The 18,563-nt window shown below is 41.2% G+C and overlaps 1 protein-coding gene and 1 long non-coding RNA gene across 3 annotated transcripts in view; one reads left to right on the forward strand and one right to left on the reverse strand.

Moving 5' to 3' along the window:
* Positions 1-18,563, forward strand: part of LOC110261683 — a 258,687-nt gene that overhangs the window by 140,340 nt on the left and 99,784 nt on the right. The window lies entirely within an intron of this gene.
* Positions 1-18,563, reverse strand: part of NPAS3 (neuronal PAS domain protein 3) — an 875,835-nt gene that overhangs the window by 57,381 nt on the left and 799,891 nt on the right. The window contains 1 exon segment of the mRNA XM_021099860.1: positions 8,470-8,588. Coding sequence (XP_020955519.1) covers positions 8,470-8,588 — 119 coding nt within the window.

Raw genomic sequence — 18,563 nt, forward strand, 5'->3', positions numbered from 1 at the left:
TTAGACTGTCTAGCTCAATCTTTATAAAATTCACAGTAGGAGTTCCATAAACATGGAACTTCACATATGGACAGGTATTGTGTGCTCGCCATGGACCAGGCATTGTGTATCAGCACAACCCACTTTATATCACAGTAGCCTCACAATGAAGGTTTTATTGGTACTCGTGCTTTACAGAAGAGGAAATAGATACTTAAAGTAGTTAAACAATACACTTAAATTCATAGAATCAGGAATTGCAAGTCTAAGTCCTCAGTTGTTTGATGTCACAGCCTATGAGCTCAATCATTCTTCAGTGGGACAGTTTTGCGGTAATGAGGGTCAAACAAAGTCACATACTTGGAAGTCCTTGAAATCTGTAAAGAGTTAGGTAACTGCTGCTTTGGACCACTGGATCAAGAGATTACTTTAGGGAAACAGAAATTCTGGACCTCTGCAGCTGTGGCAGGGCTCAACCCATCAAAGAGTGCTGGGCCTGAAAGAGCTGCGAACTGTGCTTATGTTTACTTTTTAGTTCTTAAAGTCTGTCTTTTCTTCGTTTAAAAGATCTTTTTAATTGGCTGAAGTCTCATAATGATATTTTAAAATCCTTAGATTGAGAAGATATCTACGAAGACATTCTAATCTTGGACAGGCATTCATTAGGTTAATGACCTTATATACCGAAAGGTTTCATTTTTGCATCATTAATGTCCTTTTCAAAGTGATCATCGTTTTCCTTCTTCTTAGCTAGCAAAGACTCAGAAAACCACTGAAAAGATCTAGAATTAGTCAAAGATAGGATGTTCCTGCTTGTCCTACCTGCTTTCTAAAAGCTGTATAATGGAAAATGAAGTACCTATAAGTTGGCAACATACCTGGGCTCCAGTTACTAACATACTTAAGAGTCTATAGACACTTAACAGAATGCTAGTGATTATGCCTCTGGTTGGTAAAATAGCTGGCTGATTAGAAATGACATATCCCAAACTAGAACTATTGTCATGGCTTGGTAATGGGAAATAAATTCTTTAAGATCAGAAATAATGTCAGTTATATTTGAAATGACACTGGAAAGCACAAGATAATGGACAATTGTCAGAGGTGAGTAGGGACTAAAACAAGATAATAGGATTTTAAGAATTTGATTTTATTGGTTCTCTCCTCTATTTGCATTTTTCATCAGGATAATCTCTGCCTATAAGTTCTACCCTGAAAATTTTTTTTCTCCTTCAATTTATTCTGGGTGTCTGAGTTGATTGAAAGGCAATAAATGCGTAGTCTTAGAAAGCCTGAATGGGTTGACAGAATTTTGGTCTCTCTGAAAATTCATCTATTGAATTGACAAGACAGTTACATTTTGTGAAGCTTGGAATACCGTCGTCATCATTTCAAGACAACACGAAGCTGAAGCAAAGGCTTCAGGAGAAGCACTGATATGTCCAGATACCCGGAGTATTTCTGAATCTCACACTGGAAGGAACATCCAGATAGCATCTAATCTGTCCACTCTTGTCTAGGAGGAGAGCCTCCTAAGTGTGTGTACTCTCAGAAATCTCCAGAGAAGGACTCCCACACCACTGTCCACTACATTAGTGCTGAGCATGCCTCCAAACTGAAATTCTGCTACAATGAAAACTTGCTGCATACAGTTACCCTCTAGGGCAAAGAAAGAACTGGCCTTCTTCTAACAATGCTTAACCAATTTTTAGCACTCTTTTGCTTGTTCATTTTTCTTTTTGCTTAGCTAAGCCTGTGTTATCTCATTTGATTGGTAGGAAAATGCTTTGGGTTACATACTGTTAATAGTTTTATCTTATAGGTGAGAAAACTGAGGCACAGGGAGCTTAAGTAAAAACTGAAAATGCTATTTTAGCACAGAGGAGAAGGGATAAGTGCGTTGGGGGAGATACAAAAAGAAGTGATATTTGAGTGGTGCCATATTTGCTGAGTAAGAGTTGTATAGCTAGAAATGTGGCAGAAAGGTATTTTAAAGAAAAAAAAAAATAGCATGGCCAAAAGCATAGTGTGAGCATGGAAATGTATTTTAGGAAAGATGATTGGACAGATTTTATGAGAGCATCAGTTTTAAGAGTTCCAGGAAAGAATGATGGAGATGGTAGTAGGCGAGGACCAGATTCTTAAATATGCTGGTACTATGAACCATAAAGACTTAGGACCAGAGAAGTATATGATCACTGAGACTTTGGGAAGATAGTCCATAGAGCAGAGTGCAGGATAGAATGGAGAAATAAAATTTTCTAGGAGGTAATTTGGGAATTTTTTACAACAGACCCCAAAAAAGGCACTAAACTGGAGAAATGGAAATAGAAAACAGGTAGATCCAGCCAATGTTGGCAGCACATTAAAGTGGCACGTGGTCAAGTGGGAGGGGTTGACATCCTAGTATTACAGCCTTGGTTTAATAAGAAGTAAACCAAGAATGAAAATTCCAGATGATTGAAACAGTAATAGTTCTCTTCCAGTTTGATGTCATCTTAAGTCTTGTCTATAGACACATTCAATCAAGGGTACGTTTGCACGTGAAAAGCCTTCAGCTTTAAAATTTACCTAGCTGTGATTCTGACTTTGGAAATCCTAGTGATGCAACCCTGTTACACGCCTAAGTGAACAGAAAAAAAAGGAGGACCATGTGGCACAGAAAATAATTCTCAACTGCAGATATAATCTTTTAATAGTAGGAATTAGTTTTATAAAAAATATTTTCCAAGAAATGCTTTCTCATAAGATTATCTCTATGTGTATGTGGGGATCAAAAATATAAATCGTCGTCTTGTACTTTTGTAATCTAGGGCTTGATGTCTTTTGCCACAGGACTTCAGGATGTATTATTAACACTAAATGGACAAAAGGGAGGAAGAAATGAGGAAAAAGGAAAGGGCTATTGTGACATCGGTGAAATATATTCTGGAAGATACATTAACTTGATTTCTTAATAAGTACCAAAGATGTCATCATATTCAATAGGGTTTTGTAATCTGAAATCACTGGATACACTTCAGGGATTCAAGAACTTCCTGATGCAGAATACATTTGCCTGGGGAGAGGCTCTACAGATGTCATCAAATCCTTAAAGGGACCCATGACACCCCAAATCAAACAAATCACTGTTAATTTTATGAAGTGCCTGACTCCACAGAACAGATACAACCATGAACTTGAAAAAATGAATTAGAGAAGTTCCTAATTTAAAAGATGTCTGTGTTTGTGCTTTGAGAAAATAAAAGAATTTCCATTAGCTAATTAGCACCTTCTAATTTTTTGCTTCTCTTACCTCATATCATATTTAGATATTTAGATAGAAATTCTTTCCTTCCTTCCTTCCCTCTTTCCCTCCCTTCCTTTCTTTCCTCTTTTCTTCCTTCTACCCTCCCTCCCTCTCTCCCTCTCCTCCTTCCTTTCTTTCTTTTTTTAGGGAAGTACCCGAGGCATATGGAAGTTTCCAGGCTAGGGGATGAATTGGAGCTGCAGCTGCCAGCCTACGCCACAGCCACAGCAGCACATGAGTCACATCTGCGACCTCTACCACAGCTCATGGCAGCACTGGATCCTTAACCCACTGAATGAGGCCAAGGATTGAATCTGAAACATCATGGATACTAGTCAGCTTTGTTACTGCTGAGCCACAATGGGAACTCCCTGGATAGAAGTTCTTAAAGCTGAATTATATCAGCAGTCTGAATGAACTAGTGAAATACAATGTGTTTTCTCTATTATTATTTATACTTTGGCTCTTTATATCTAAGGAGGTTGGATAGATTTCAGAAACCATTTAGTTCAACACTTAGCTACAGGCAAATCCACAGCCCAATCCTCCCAGAGGGAGGACTGTTTATTTTTAAGAATCTGGAGTTCCCCATCCTTTCCTAGTGATCTGTGTCAGAGCAGAAACTCCTGGGACTTGAAGATTTTCAAGGAGACAGTCTCGGCACTGTATAAACACAACAGAGCTTCTCCCTCTGTGGGTGTTGTCTAGTCCAGGAGGCTCCAGCCTTCCATGGAAGGTAGGATGTCACCATGTGTGTGGATAAATGCTCTAGAAATGATGGTGAGGCTAGTGGGCATTTAAGAATAGAGAATAAACAACAAGGACCTACTGTATAGCACAGGGAACTGTATTCACTATCCTGTAATAAACCATAATGGAAAAGAATATGAAAAAAAAATATAAAACTGAACACTGCTGTACAGCAGATAATAACATTGTAAATCAACTATACTTCAATAAAATAGATTTTAAAAAAGAAAAGATAAGAAAATGGACAGTCTCTTCCCAAAGGAAACTATCCTCCAAAGATGGGAGCTTGAGGAGGTGACCCTAAGGAGTTTGTCCTCTAGTTTCCCTGATGACATTTCTCCTTTTGGCCCCAGGGCTATACCTCAGAGGTCCCCAGGCACAGACCTAATCAGGAAGGCAGAATACTGATGCAGTGTAGTTGAAAGCCTTTCATGAGAGGCTAAGATACATGGCCAGCAATGAACCCTCAACAACAAGGAAGGCCCTGAGGCATCAGAAGTGGCTGGTCCAGATCACATGCCACTGTGGATTTCAAAGCAAATGGGGACAGAGACAAGGAATATTAGCTCACAGCTGGGAAACATCACTGGAGGAGAGAGGGCAACTTTCCTGAGGCCTGGGGTGTGGGAGCATCAGAAATTTATATCCTATGCTCTACCTGAATTAGCAGGTCTGGATTGGCATGTTTTTGGCTAGAACTCTAGGTCATGGGTACCTGAGTGGGCATCATAGGTCCTGGAAAGGAAGGTAAATCTCTGTAAATCCGCACAAACTAGTGCTGTGGAATAGGCGGAACCACCAGGGAAGATTTTAATCAGGCAAGGGGTTTTTCTTTTAAAAATTTAGATTAATTTTTCCTATGTTGAGGTCCAAATTGGTACTGCACTCTTTGGACTTACTCCATTAAGCAGTGAAGCAGAGCAGTGAACAGGGCAGGCTCTGGGTAGATCCTGGATTCTCAGTGGCTACTCATAAGCTATGTGAATGAACACAAGTGAAGCACTGAACCTTTGAAATCCTGTTTCACCACTTGCAAAATGGGCATGATTGTAAACCAGAAAGCTTGAATGATGCCTGGCACAGAGGAAGTTTTTACATAAGGCTGTGAGAACTGGGTAAAATGAGCATAAGGTGGCACAGTGTCTGCCAAAGTTCAGTAAGTGGTACTTCTGCTACTATTATTACTGTCAGTGACAACAATGATGGCACTAAAAAGTGACAGAGAAAGGACAGCCCATGTGTCAGGATCCCAGAAAAAATGGGGAGAAATACAGTGACCTACACTAAGCAAGGCTTAACATCTTGAATCTTTAAGGGAAAAGAAAGAAGCACACAATGATAATAAATTAGGGCGAATATTGGGAGTATGGAGAAATGATCATCACCGTTTCTTTTTATTTGTGTTTATTGTGTGGTGGGGGGGTGATTACCAGCTTTATTTGAATGTTTTATAAGCTGTTGGATTTATTTACTGAGAATGAACAGATAAATAGGGATGCTATTCAGCTGTGTCATGTCATGGCTTCTCATCAGCTCTTCCACTAACTTCCAGACAAGGTTAATTAACGAGGGAAGCTCGCTGTGGAGGAGGAGGGGTGAGCTGGAGTTGTTGGACGATTCATCTTGCTGGGGGTACTGTGGCTGAATGAACTCTTATGTGAGCACTTCTGGGGAGAGGAGTAAGCACTGGATGGAGACTTTCAGGATGTCTTGAGAAAGATTTACTGTCAGAGGAGTAAGATCATTTTAACATTATATATGATTTGATAGAAATCAGAACAGCTTCTAAATCTTTTCTAATCATGGATGTCTGCTTTTTTTTCCTCTTTTTTGGGGGGGAGGGTACACCTACAGCATATGGAAGTTCCCAGGCTAGGGGTCCATTCAGAGTTACAGCTGCCAGCCTACACCACAGCCACAGCAACGCAGGATCTGAACCATGTATGTGACCTACAACACAGCTCACGGCAACGTCGGATCCTTAACCCACTGAGAGAGGCCAGGGATTGAACCTGCATCCTCAGGGATACTAGTTGGGTTCCTTATTGCTGAACCATGATGGGAATGCCTCAAGGTTATACTTTTTAATATTTTATTTTCCTTTTTAGAGTAAGGGGTCTTTAATCCTAAGCCTGAGACGCTCCCAAAACACTTCTTCCGTATGTGTTCTGGAGGTCCCTTTTCACTCACTTCTCATAGGTAACATGCCACCTCCTCAGGGAGACCTGGGACCCTAGCTAAGGTGGTCCCCACCAGCCACTCCCTCATATTACCTTGCCTCACTCTCTGCCTAATCATGCAGCCTAGTGGTTAAGTGCATGGGAAGTGGAGCCAGACTCCTAGGGTTCAAACCCCAGCTCTGTCTCTTCAGTGTGTGACCTTAGGTATGCTGATTAACTTTTGGAACCTTAGTTTCTTCATCTGTAAAATGGAAGCAATGAACATACTTTCCTTCTGGATTGCTGTGAGGATTCATACACAGAACCTGTCCCACGCTCAGCCCACTATAGCGTGCACAAATGTTAGCTATTGTTTTAGTCTTCATGGTTCTCCAAAATCACTTTCTTTCTTTATTTGCTTATTGTTGTCTGTTTCCCCCATTAGGTAGCAGTCAGCAGGAACTTTCTGTTGTTCAGTGCTCAGTTTAAGATCTCGAATAGGCTCCATATTAGGAACTTAATAAATATTTGCTGAACTAATGAACGAATGGTCTATTAATATTTAAGAAATTACCTTGTCCAATTTCAGGTCATGTAGAAAACACAGGTGGACTGAGCTGCCCGGATGACAAACAGAACCCAAGCCACTTGGTCTCTTGCCTAGACTATTTCTCCATATTATTATTACCACACCCCCACTTTTGGGCCTAGCTAAAATTTTTCAGAGCTTTACAATCTCTAGTTTGTTGCATGAACACAGTAATACTTTTTGTTGGGTTTCAAAAAATTATCTAATGATACAAAATTATACTAGATACTGCCTTTTCAAAATATCTCTCACTTCTTCCACCCTTCTTCCCTTATGGGATATGCCTGCTACAAACCAGTAGAAACCAGGAATGGTGAAGAACCAATGGGGACAGACAGGAAAGTTGGAATGCCACGAAAGCATCTTTCTACCAAAATGACAATGATCACTACTGCCCCTATAGTTTGCTTGTAGAATTCCAAACTAGCAAAGACTACACAGTTAACAACTAATAAATGTACAGTGTTTAGCAAGGCAGGAAAATACAAAATGGTCCTAAGGATTCTGTTCTCTGTCTACCGACATACTCCTTTGTAACAGGCCAAGAAACCCCTCTGTAGGTGCAGCTAATGCACACAGGCACTGTCCAGGTGTCTCTCCTTTGCTTTGAAACCTCAGTGTGGCTTTCAGGGTGTAGCTCAGCTAAAGCCCTTCTGAGAAGGACCTGCTTTCCCACTTCCTTCCTTTTTTACAGAAGAATTAATATCAAGGCGAATGCCTGATTCTGACTTTTCTGCAGCTGCCAGTCTCCTGATGACTTATGTAAGGTTTTCAAGGCCTGACGAGAGTGACCGTTACCATCCCTGACAAGGCTGTGGTCTCATTCTGCAAGAGCTAGGCTTCTGGAAGCTCTAGACTCTCCAGTAGGGAAGGGTCATGCCGGCCGCAGCCACAGTGCATCCCATTTCTGCTTGCCCTCCTCATATAATAAATATTGTTGGACAGATTGGTTAGTGTGTTGCAAATTGATAACATTCAGGTTGCCAAAGGCATTTCATAAATTTTACTGGTCTTAATTTATGTTGCTATAGTAACAGAAACATTGGAATTCCCCAAGATTAGAAAACTTTTACATCTTTAACCTTAGAATGATAATAACGTAGATGATGACTCTGGACCTGGTCTTTGCTGTTGGATGGAACACATCCTCTATATGTGGAGTGTTCTGTGGATGCTAAGATATGGCTGACTGTTCAATCATTGTAATTTCAAAATTAGGATTTCTGACATTCAACCTGATTTTCTTATCTATATGTGTGAATCTTGGTGGCCAAGATGTTACTAAAATGGACAGCCTTTCTCTCAAGAGAAAGGAGGGACTGGAAGAGGGAAGTGGGAGAAGTAGAATTCTTATAAGTAAGTAGTAGTTCTAGAAGACTCATCTTAAGGACGGATGTGAATCTGGCTCACCTTCTCCATCAAAGTGAATTTCTAGCATGTGCTGAAGCACTTGATGCATTATTAACACGTGTTTTAAGAAAAGACACTCTGTTGAGGCATTTAGTGCACCAGCTCTGTCTGAAGTGAGAAAGAGAGGGATAATGAATCCCCTGCCTTGAGACAGGAAGGTAACTAAGAACCCCGTGGGCTGCGTGAGATCACATGTCTTGATTATACGGACCCAGAGCAGCTGGGAAACTCGATGCAAATGACCTAGGATTGACCTGAGACAGAAGTCTTTCCCCTGCTGGAGCCCGGCTTACCTTATATCCTGATGATTTGATGTGCACGCCGCGTTTGGTCAGAGTAGATTTCATTCGGATGAAAAAGGAACGCTCAAGGGTGTTGTCAGTGGTTAGCAGACTGGGGCTGGTTGATTCCACTGAAGAATACAAAAATACATACACATGATTTAGATCTCCACACAGCCCCTCTCAGCTACTGCTCAGGTGCAACCCTTGAGTTCACTAAAAATAAATGACTGATGGGTGCCAAGAGCGTAGTAATCAATTTACCTCATTTAGAAAATGTTTACTTTGCAGAAAAGAAAAAAAATTAATGTATCTGGAGAAACTCCATCCCAGTTTCTAGCAAGAGCTTTTCAGGTCTTTTCAGTTCCAGCAGCTCCCCAGTGGGGTTTGAGAGTAGCTAAGTAACTGTTGCCCAACTTGAGCCTTGGCTGGTGTACATGGAGAGAACAGTCACAAAAAAGAAGGACCCTGGAGATTTATGGGATCAACCAAGACTCAGGCAGAGGTGCTTCTGATGACACGATGACTTGTTTTTGTTCTCTCCGCAAATGCCTTCTTGGATCATTTGCTTACTGGGGAGTTCTGAGAACCATGGAACCATCAAGGTTGGGTACTCACACCCTGGCCTGTTTTCTTGTCCTCCTGAGTTAGTTCCCTTCATGCTGGGGAATAAGAGACATGAAGTCTTCTCAATGGACTTGAGATAGAGGGCTGAGAATGGGATATACAGACAGGAACAAAAACTGCTTTACTTCTTTGCTTCAGATATGAGAAATCCTTGTTTGTTCTCTGAAGCAAGGGAGTATTTAGACTAAGCAGAATGTGTTTTTACTTAGGAAACTTAAAATGGTAGTTTGCAGTCATACCGATCTAAAATCACCTTTATGCAAATGGGCCAGAATACAATGTACATCTCTTTTCTTTAAAAATAAGCTTCTAAGGAGTTTTATAAATTTAAGTATTTTCCCCAAAAGACAGTAATTTGGGGGCTTTAAAGCCTAATAATACTCTCATTTTACTCTTTTAAAAGAGTACTTCAAAGTTTTTCTTATTCTCAAGTTCAAAAAATATATGTGTCCAACAATAAAATAGAATTTCTTTTGAGCAGTTTCTACATGAACACTGATTTCCTCTGGGGTGAAGGTAAAGAAATATGTTAATAAAGAGATTTAAGAATTAAGTAGGTGTGAAAATAGCTATTAAAACCCCCAAATAGGCAACACAAGCTTTTAAATCTTAAATTATGAAATGTATTCCATATTTTTTAAGGGAAAGAAACATCTATTTTTTATATTAAACTTGATTCTCAGATGAAAGAAGAATGAGAGCTGCTATAATAACAGAAGCCTTGCTCTTTGTGGTCTGGGCTTTTCTTGTATCATTCTTGTCTTAATATGACTATATTTTCCTCTATTTATGGCACTTCCATTCTGGGGTGATGGAACCACTGACAAGTGTCCCTTCTTATGTGTCTCTTAAGATTTTCTTTTTTTTTTTTTTTGTTATAGAGAGCACGGATCTGATGTCATTTTAAATGTACAGCTTTTTATCACTCGAGGGAAAAGCAGAGCCATGTTATATTTAGTACTTTCATTTCTTCTGATTAAATATGAATTACTATGAAATTTTTCTCATCATCTAACACGCCATAATACGCCAACAGCTTTTTAATACACTATATAAGCACAAACTTCTGCTCTAAGAGTTTAATTTGCCCCTCTAATCCAATCACATCAACCTTATTTCTCTTATCAGAGATTCCCATTTTGAATTAAATGAGCTCATTAGTTTTAATCAAAAGCAGAGAGATCAAAACTTAAACGTAAATGCTTTAGATCAGAACTGTCAGTCAGCCGTGCAGTTCTATTTTACTAAAACACAAGATCAGAGACCCTTAGAACCAATTTTTCTCGTAAGGGATGCCGAGAGCTTGAAGATGCTATATCCCTTTTTTTTTTCCCCTTCCTCCCAAGGACAGATTATACATTTAAGGTTAGACTTAATTTATAGCAGTTTTTCATCCTGGTGGAAATGGAAAAGTATGCCAATCTACTAGTGGCCCTTTCACATTTATTGGCCCTGGTCCTCAGAGACTTGAACTAATGTGAAGCCATCAGTATCCACACCACAAACTCAGCCTTAACAATTCAGCTCTGTTCGGCAAGATTGTGTTTGTAACAGCAGAGGGAAAATGTGACTTCCCAGAAAAGTGAACTGTGTTTTAGGGCTGGGGTCCAGGATACCCTGACTCAGTAAGGAAGGAAGGAACCATGTAACCCTGAAAAGGTGGGTAATGCAGACATCGTTAGAAATTATTATTGTTTTCAGTATGTGGAACTGCACAGGTAAACACTTAGCATGCACTTTGGAGACCCTGGTGTGGGAGACCTAAGCTTTGTGTGTGCTGTGTCCTCCTCTGGCTGGGCAGTGAATGGGACCTCTCCCTCCACAACCCACTGTGTTAAATTTCTGGCACATACAGGGATGGCAGTGAGTAAACCCAGCACAACTAATGTGAGAGGAATGCTGAGGTCAGATTTTGCCCCATTGAAGTTCAGATTGGAAATCTAAACCAGTCTTCAAGCTTTATTTTCAAGAGCGTGAGGGTGGGTGGAGGTGGTCAGGAAGAAGGAGAGAGGGCAACTTAGAAGAGTTGGGTTTCTGATGAAGATGTCTGCTTTCATTCCACATGGCTTGTTAGTGCTGAGGACAGGGGCAGAAGTAACCTGCCATGCCGGCCCTTTCAAAGGGACACTTAACAAACTCATCCCCGTGTGTGTGTGTGTGTGTGCCTTGTCCATGTTTCCTCAAGGGCTAGCGAGTATGCTCAGGTTATCCCAGCTCTGAAAGAGGTGTCGCTCGTGTAAAGAGACATATCATTTGCATGTGACAGACAAGAGCAGCAGCTTCGGAAGAGAAGCTTTCTAAGTGTCTCAGGTGAGAAGCATGGATTGTGTGAAGGCTCTATTGGGAGAGAGCCAAGGGAGCATGGCCTGGGTGACTGTGCGACATGACTGAATAGAGAAGGAAGTTGTCTGCGTGTGTGTGTGTGTGTGTGTGTGTGTGTGTGTGTGTGTATTCTGGGCAGATGTGAAGAGAGAACAAAGGAGTGAGAAAACTATCCTTAAGACTGATGCTCTAGGAGTTCCCATCATGACTCAGTGGAGACGAATCTGACTAGCATCCATGAGGATGCAGGTTTGATCCTTGGCCTCGGTCGGTGGGTTAAGGATCAGGCATTTTTGTGAGCTGTGGTGTAGGTCACAGATGAGGCTTGGATCTGGTGGTGTTGTGGCTGTGACGTAGGCAGGCAGCTACAGCTCCGATTTGATCCCTAGCCTGGGAACCTCTGTATGCCTTGGGTGTGGCCCTAAATAAATAAATAAATTAAAGACGGATGCTCTATAAAGACTGCAAAGCCAGTCTACATCCAAGAAGCATTTTAGGGGGCTTTCTAGATATCACACTCTTTTCTGTCAACTTTTTGAGGCAGGCTGTGATTGCTGCATGATTGGATAAGAAATTTGGGATCCAGAGAAGTTATATCTGCTGCCTGAGACACAGGAGAAATGGGCAGGTCAGACTGGATTAAGTGGTCAAAGCTGAGATATGGTTAGTTTTGAGCTATGAATTATAAACGAGAAACTGAAAGAGGGGAAAAAAAACAAGACCCGCACAACTGAAAGCCAGATAAAGAAATAGACTCTCCTTTGCTGTGTCTCAAGGGCCTCAAGTTTTAAATAAATCTAAATGATCTCAGCTCTTGAAATGTCAGTTTTTGCATATTTTGTAAAATTTCCAGAACAATTTATAGCAAAAGTTGTAATAATTTTTATGTTGGCAAATGCCAGCATAATGTGAAAGCATATCTTTGTTGTTCTGCATCTGTTTATGATTCCCTAACCGGTACTGTGGCTAGTGCTTCCTTATAATTATGAAGGGGCAGCGGTGGGGAAGGTAGGGGAGGAGGAGGTGGCTGCAAACCTTCTAGTTTTCACTGGCCAATCCGAGGGCCAGGTGTATTCTGAGCACTTTCTGGACCCTCTGCAGGGTCCGTGCAAGTGGACGAGGCCAAAGCATAAAGAGGGCCTTTCCTGGAGTTCCTGTTGTAGGGCAGGGGAATTGAATCCATCTGGTATTCATGAGGACATGGTTTTCAATTCCTGGCCTCACTCAGTGGGTTAAGGATCCAGCATTGCCGTGAGCTGTGGTATAGGTCGCAGATGTGGCTTGGATCCCGAATTGCTGTGGCTCTGATTTGACCCCTAGCCTGGGAACTTCCATATGCCATGGGTGAGCCCCTAAAAAGACAAAAAAAAAAAAAAAAAAAGAGGGCCTTTCTTTATAGCACACTCCAAATGTTTGCAGTGCCATCCTAGGGTCAGAGCTCAACTATCATCCAATCCTGACCTGACTGGAGTGGGAGAGAAAAGGAAAGTTCAGTTTTGAGGAAACTCTCTTACTCCTCAGTGTGAACAAAGTGTTTTTTCCTTTTAAAGGTGAAGTGGAGTCGGGCTAAATTGCCAAGCCCAACTTATGTTAATGTACCTTCCCCATTTCACTGCCTAAATGCATCTTGCCTTTTGCAGATGTTCTGTGCAGTGCCAATAACCAAAGGACTTTCATAACGCAAGGGAAGAGATGTTGTTTCAGTTTGCAATTACCTTAATAAAGCCACACTGTTTCATTGAGGTGTGCTGTTAGCTTTGTTAAGATACTGATGTATTCCAGGACTTGAATGTGAGTAGTTGTCAAATATGTGACAAGTTGTATCTTTCCTTACAAAAGTTTTCCTGCACTTCCTCAGCTGCTTGGAAGTTAGGTTTGATCATGTGTCCTTATGTGGCCAACAGAGTGTGAGCAGAAATCATGGCATCATTCCCAGGTGGAATGTTCAAGAATGTTCACGAATTCAGGTGGAATGTTCTCTTTCTCTGCTGTGATGAATATCAGCATTTCAGATGGTGGCTGTCATTTTAGATCAGCCTAGGTCTTAGAATGAAAATGTGGGATAGAACCCTTAGTGCGTCTTCACAGAAATAAATCTTTGTTGTAATTTGGGGATTGTTTTTTAATTGGAGCCCATAGTGACTGAGACACACACAAAATCTTTATTCTTATATAAATATATGCTGTCCATGTTTCCCAGATCATCAGTGGCAGAGCACACAGACATGAACTGTTTGTCTGATTCCAAAGTTTATAATATGTCCAATATACTGTTCTAACATTTAATTATATCCTTGTTTTTAGCTCTTAAGCTAGGGCAGCAGGGTAGAGACAGATTAATTTGGATTCCCTGTAGCACATAGCCTGATTCCTTGTGCCCATAGTAAAAATTTATATATATATATATATATATATATATATATATGCATTTTATGTATATATACACATATTATTTATATATATTTAGTATATCCAATAATGAATATTCATTAAACATTGATTTTAATGTAATAGCTCTTTCCAACAGTTTTAGGCCAGTGGTAAAAATAAATCTTTTCTCATGGCAGTTGTCTCAGTGGGTTTTATGTTTGTTCAGGGTGAAAACTGGTAACTTTAAAATGCCACAGGAGTTCCCATCATGGCTCAGTGGTTAATGAGGACGAGGGTTTGATCCCTGGCCTTGCTCAGTGGGTTGGGGATCTGGTGTTGCCGTGTGAACTGTGGTGTAGGTCACAGATACGGCTCAGATCACACATTGCTGTGGCTGTGGTGTAGGCCAGTGGCTACAGCTCTGATTTGACCCCTAGCCTGGGAATCTCCGTATCCTGTGGGTGTGGCCCTAAAAAGACAAAAAAAAAAAAAAAAAAAAAGCCGCAAAATTTTTAATACTTCTCCTTCCAAAAGGTGGTGCCTGCTTCTTCTCCCCTAGTGTAGGCTGGTCTGGGTGACTTCTTTTTTTTTTCTTTTTAGGGCTGCACCTGCAGCATATAGAAATTCCCAGGGTAGGGGTCAAATTGGAGCTGTAGTTGCCGCCTTCACCACAGCTACAGCAATGTTAGATCTGAGCCGAGTCTTGAGACCTACACCACAGCTCATGCCAGATCCTTAACCAACTGAGCGATGCCACAGATTGTACCTGTGTCCTTATGGATACTATTCAAGTTTGTTATTGCTGAGCTACAATGGGAACTCCCTTGGTGACTTACTTCTAATAGCATGTAGCAGAGTTGGTGGTGTTTGATTTGGTCATAACAGGCATTGTGGATTCCCTGTTGCTCCCTCCCAGGTCATTCACTCTGAGGGAACCAGCTGCCATGTTGTGCAGACACTTGAGCAGCCCCGTGGGGAGGCCAGTGTAGTGAGGAATTGAGGTGTCCACCCATAGTCACGTGAGCGAGCTTAGACATGGACCCTCCTGCCCTACCCAAGCCTTCAGATGACTATGCTCTGACTGACATCTCCATGGCAACCTCATGAGAGATCCTGAGCTAGAACTACTCAGACAAGCTGCCACTGGACTCCTGACATGTAGAAATCATGTGGGATATCTTCACTTTTTAAAATTTGTCGGTATTGGAGGTAATTTGTTATGCAAAGATAGAGAATATAACATCCAGGTGGAATGACATTTTGAAAAAAAATCATGGCTTAGCCGTGCTTTGATATATGACAACCATGTATGTCAATAAAACTTGCGATTTTTGAGAAGGAATACATTGCCCAGAATTTCAGTACATGGTGAATTCACACATGTAAGGAAAACTACCTGCTATGATGATTTGCGTAAGGGGAGTCTGTGTTTTCAAAGGTAAACGCTTAACCGGTTTTATAAAAAGTGCAGTTTGCAAAAGGTCCTATTAACAGTGTCACCTGCAAGACTGTGAAATCTTGAAAGGCAGACTTGATGTCTTACATTTTGCTTTTTTTGTATTTACTCCCTGCCCTTCTCCAGCCCTCCTCAGACTCCCAAGGGCCTAAGACTGTATTTTATATAAATAGGCACCCAGTTTGCATGTCAAATAGAATAATATTCTGATGCTTTCTTTTAAGAATTATTCACTTCACCCCTGCTCATTCTTTCACACCAAACATCTTGTCCCGAGAAGTCTTTGTTTTTCTTTTTTTTCATGAGAAGGAATCATTATGTCCTCTTCTTGTATTCATCTCTATGGAAGCATTTTCTCGTGTTATTTTGAGAGCCATGGAGCAGTGGGTTTGGTCGTTAAAAGAGGATTGGCCTGATTTTACCCAGAATTAGAGAACACTTAGTTCTCTGTGTTTTGAGAGTGGTTTTTATCCCACTGGCCTGTCCTCTATCAGGTAGCAGGGTGACTTTGAAGGGGTGATGGCCCTTGGCAGAATAGAATACACTGAGGTCCTTGGCCACTGGTGGCAAGGCAGCACCCACCATTTCTACCACCTTTTGGATGTTAGGCAAACGCACTTCAGCCCTTACACTCTGGCTCAGCCATCAGCCTCTATCAGCTTCCCTGCTTGCTCTGGAGTAGGGAGGCAAAGGCCAGTTTACGGAAGTCTCATTAGGGCTGATGTCTGCTCCCACTCAATTGTGAATCTTCAGCTTTGTTTAGAAACTTGTGAATCATTAACGGAAACTCTAGAGCAGAGCTGTGAAAATAAGCGTGGTTCCGTAATGATGTCATAAACATCTTCCAAAGTCACATTAAAAGTAATTCGCCAGAAAAAGGCAAAAATAATAATCTGCCAGCCAATGCCACCTGTCGGCACCGACTCGCCAGCAATATCTGCCGGCCTGAGATGAGAATCGCAATGCAGAAGGCTGCCTTTTGGGTTTCCCTCGCCTGGTGGGGGCTGCTGCTTGGGGAGGCTGTCCCCTGAGGGAGAGAAGAGCCTTCAGCGGCCGCCTGCTGCTCCACAGTTGGTGTTTGGAGGATACCACTCTGGGGAAATGCACACAGTGAAAGAGTCAAGCTGCTACCAGTGGGTGTTTCTATCCACAACTACTAAGCCTCAGGAAAGTTCAAGGGGAAAGACTGGGAATTGTAAAGAGAGCCTAGGAGAGTAGGAGGCATCCAGAGTGACCCATTCTGCAGCAGGCCGAGCACTCCAAGTAGCCTGCTGTCTGAATACTACGAGCAAGTATTTTAAATCTTATTGGAGACGCCCTATAAATGTTGCCACTTGAGGGATCTATTCTGGGAGAAAAATATAGCACGTCCTCCCGGGATGCTGCTTGGATTCCATTACCAATATTGCGTAGGGGATCGAGTTGTGGCAATGCTTTTATCATGACTATAAAGTGGTTACGAGCCAATTCCTCATATAAAACATACTCAATAACACTGAGGCTCTTTTTCCCCTTTTCTGTTTCCTCCTTTTATTTCCTTCCTTCCTTTCTTCCCTTTATTTTATTTTATTTTTTTAACAACAAACATGATGTCAGACAAAGGGCATCAGGACTTAGTCTTTGTAGTACAGAACAAAATAACAATACATAAACACCTTTGTGAAGGCAGCTTGAAACCCCATGTTTTCTATTAAAAAGTCATGTTCAATCTTCACTGTTGATAGAACCGAATAGCTAACACAGGGAACATTGTATATCAGAAAGGTCAATAGTTATTATGAGCTACAAATATATTTTTTTCTATCCTTCAGGCTGTTTAGCGCATATCACAGCATGAGCAGCTGTCTTCTTTAATGCTTTTAAAATTAGAATCCCAAAGAGGAAGAAAAAATTACGGTTGCCATGATTGCTCTTTGCTTTTGTAAGTTTACTTTAATATACTATTTTATATACATGAATCTTCCGTGCAGCCTATCCATGGGGCAGTAACTGGTTGCCAGTATCTAGCTCAACTGCCATGTTTATTTTCTTAGCATTCTGGCCAGAACTCCATCTCAGGCACAGATGTTGTCGACATACCATATTTTCAAAAGAAGTTGTATAGAGGAGTCTGGTTACAGAGGCACTTGCAAACATACACATATGCATTCTGCCTTTTCACTGCTTTAAAGCTCTGTGACTAACAACAACAATGCCATGTGATGAGAAACAGTTAGGCAGCTCTGGGTGAAAAATTAGGCAGTGATTCAAACCATTGATACACAAAGTATGACTCTCCACATGAAGGCAGGGGGGACCGAGAGTGCACCTTTTAGACTGCTAAAGGCTGATCTTCTCCCCATGCCTGGAATTCCTTGCCCTTACTCAGCACATAGCTCTAGAGAAAATGAGTGTTTTATTTAAATTTTTTAATTATAGTTGATGTACAATGTTCTGTCAATTTCTGCTGTACAGCAAAGTGACCCAGTTATATATATTCTTTTTCTCTCTATACTTTTTCTCTATATATTATTTTCCTCATATTATCGTCTATCAGGTTCTATCACAAGTGATAGGATATAGTTCCCTGTGCTGTACAGTAGGACCTCATTGCCTATCCATTCTAAATGTAATAGTGTGCATTTACTAACCCCGAACTCCCTGTCCACTCCACTCCCTCCCCCTTCTCCTTGGCGACCACAAGTCTGTTCTCTATGTCAATGAGTTTGTCTCTCTTCTGTAGATAGGTTCATTTGTGCCATATATTAAATTCCACATATAAGTGATATCATATGGTATTTGTCCTCTTTCTGACTGACATCACTTAAATATGAGAGTCTCTAGTTCCATCTATGTTGCTGCAAATGGCATTAGTTTGCTCTTTTTATGGCTGAGTAGTATTCCATTGTGTATATGTACCATATCTTCTTTTTTTTTTTCATCTTTTTGCCATTTCTTGGGCTGCTCCTGCGGCATATGGAGTTTCCCAGGCTAGGGGTCTAATCGGAACTGTAGCTACCGGTCTACACCAGAGCCACAGCAACACGGGATCCGAGCCGCGTCTGCAACCTACACCACAGCTCATGCTGGATCCTTAACCCACTGAGCAAGGCCAGGGACCAAACCCGCAACCTCGTTGTACTACCTCTTCTTGACCCATTCAGCTACCGATGGACATTTAAGTTTTCATGTCTTGGCTATTGTGAATAGTGCTGCAGTGAACATATGGGTGCACATCCCTTTTTGAATGAAAGTTTTGTCTGGATATATGCCTGGGAGTGGGATTGCTGGATCATAGGGTAGTTCTATATTTAGTTATCTGAGGAAACTACATACTGTTTTCCATAGTGGT

Source organism: Sus scrofa, chromosome 7 (assembly GCF_000003025.6).
Source record: "Sus scrofa isolate TJ Tabasco breed Duroc chromosome 7, Sscrofa11.1, whole genome shotgun sequence".
Lineage (NCBI taxonomy): Eukaryota > Metazoa > Chordata > Mammalia > Artiodactyla > Suidae > Sus > Sus scrofa.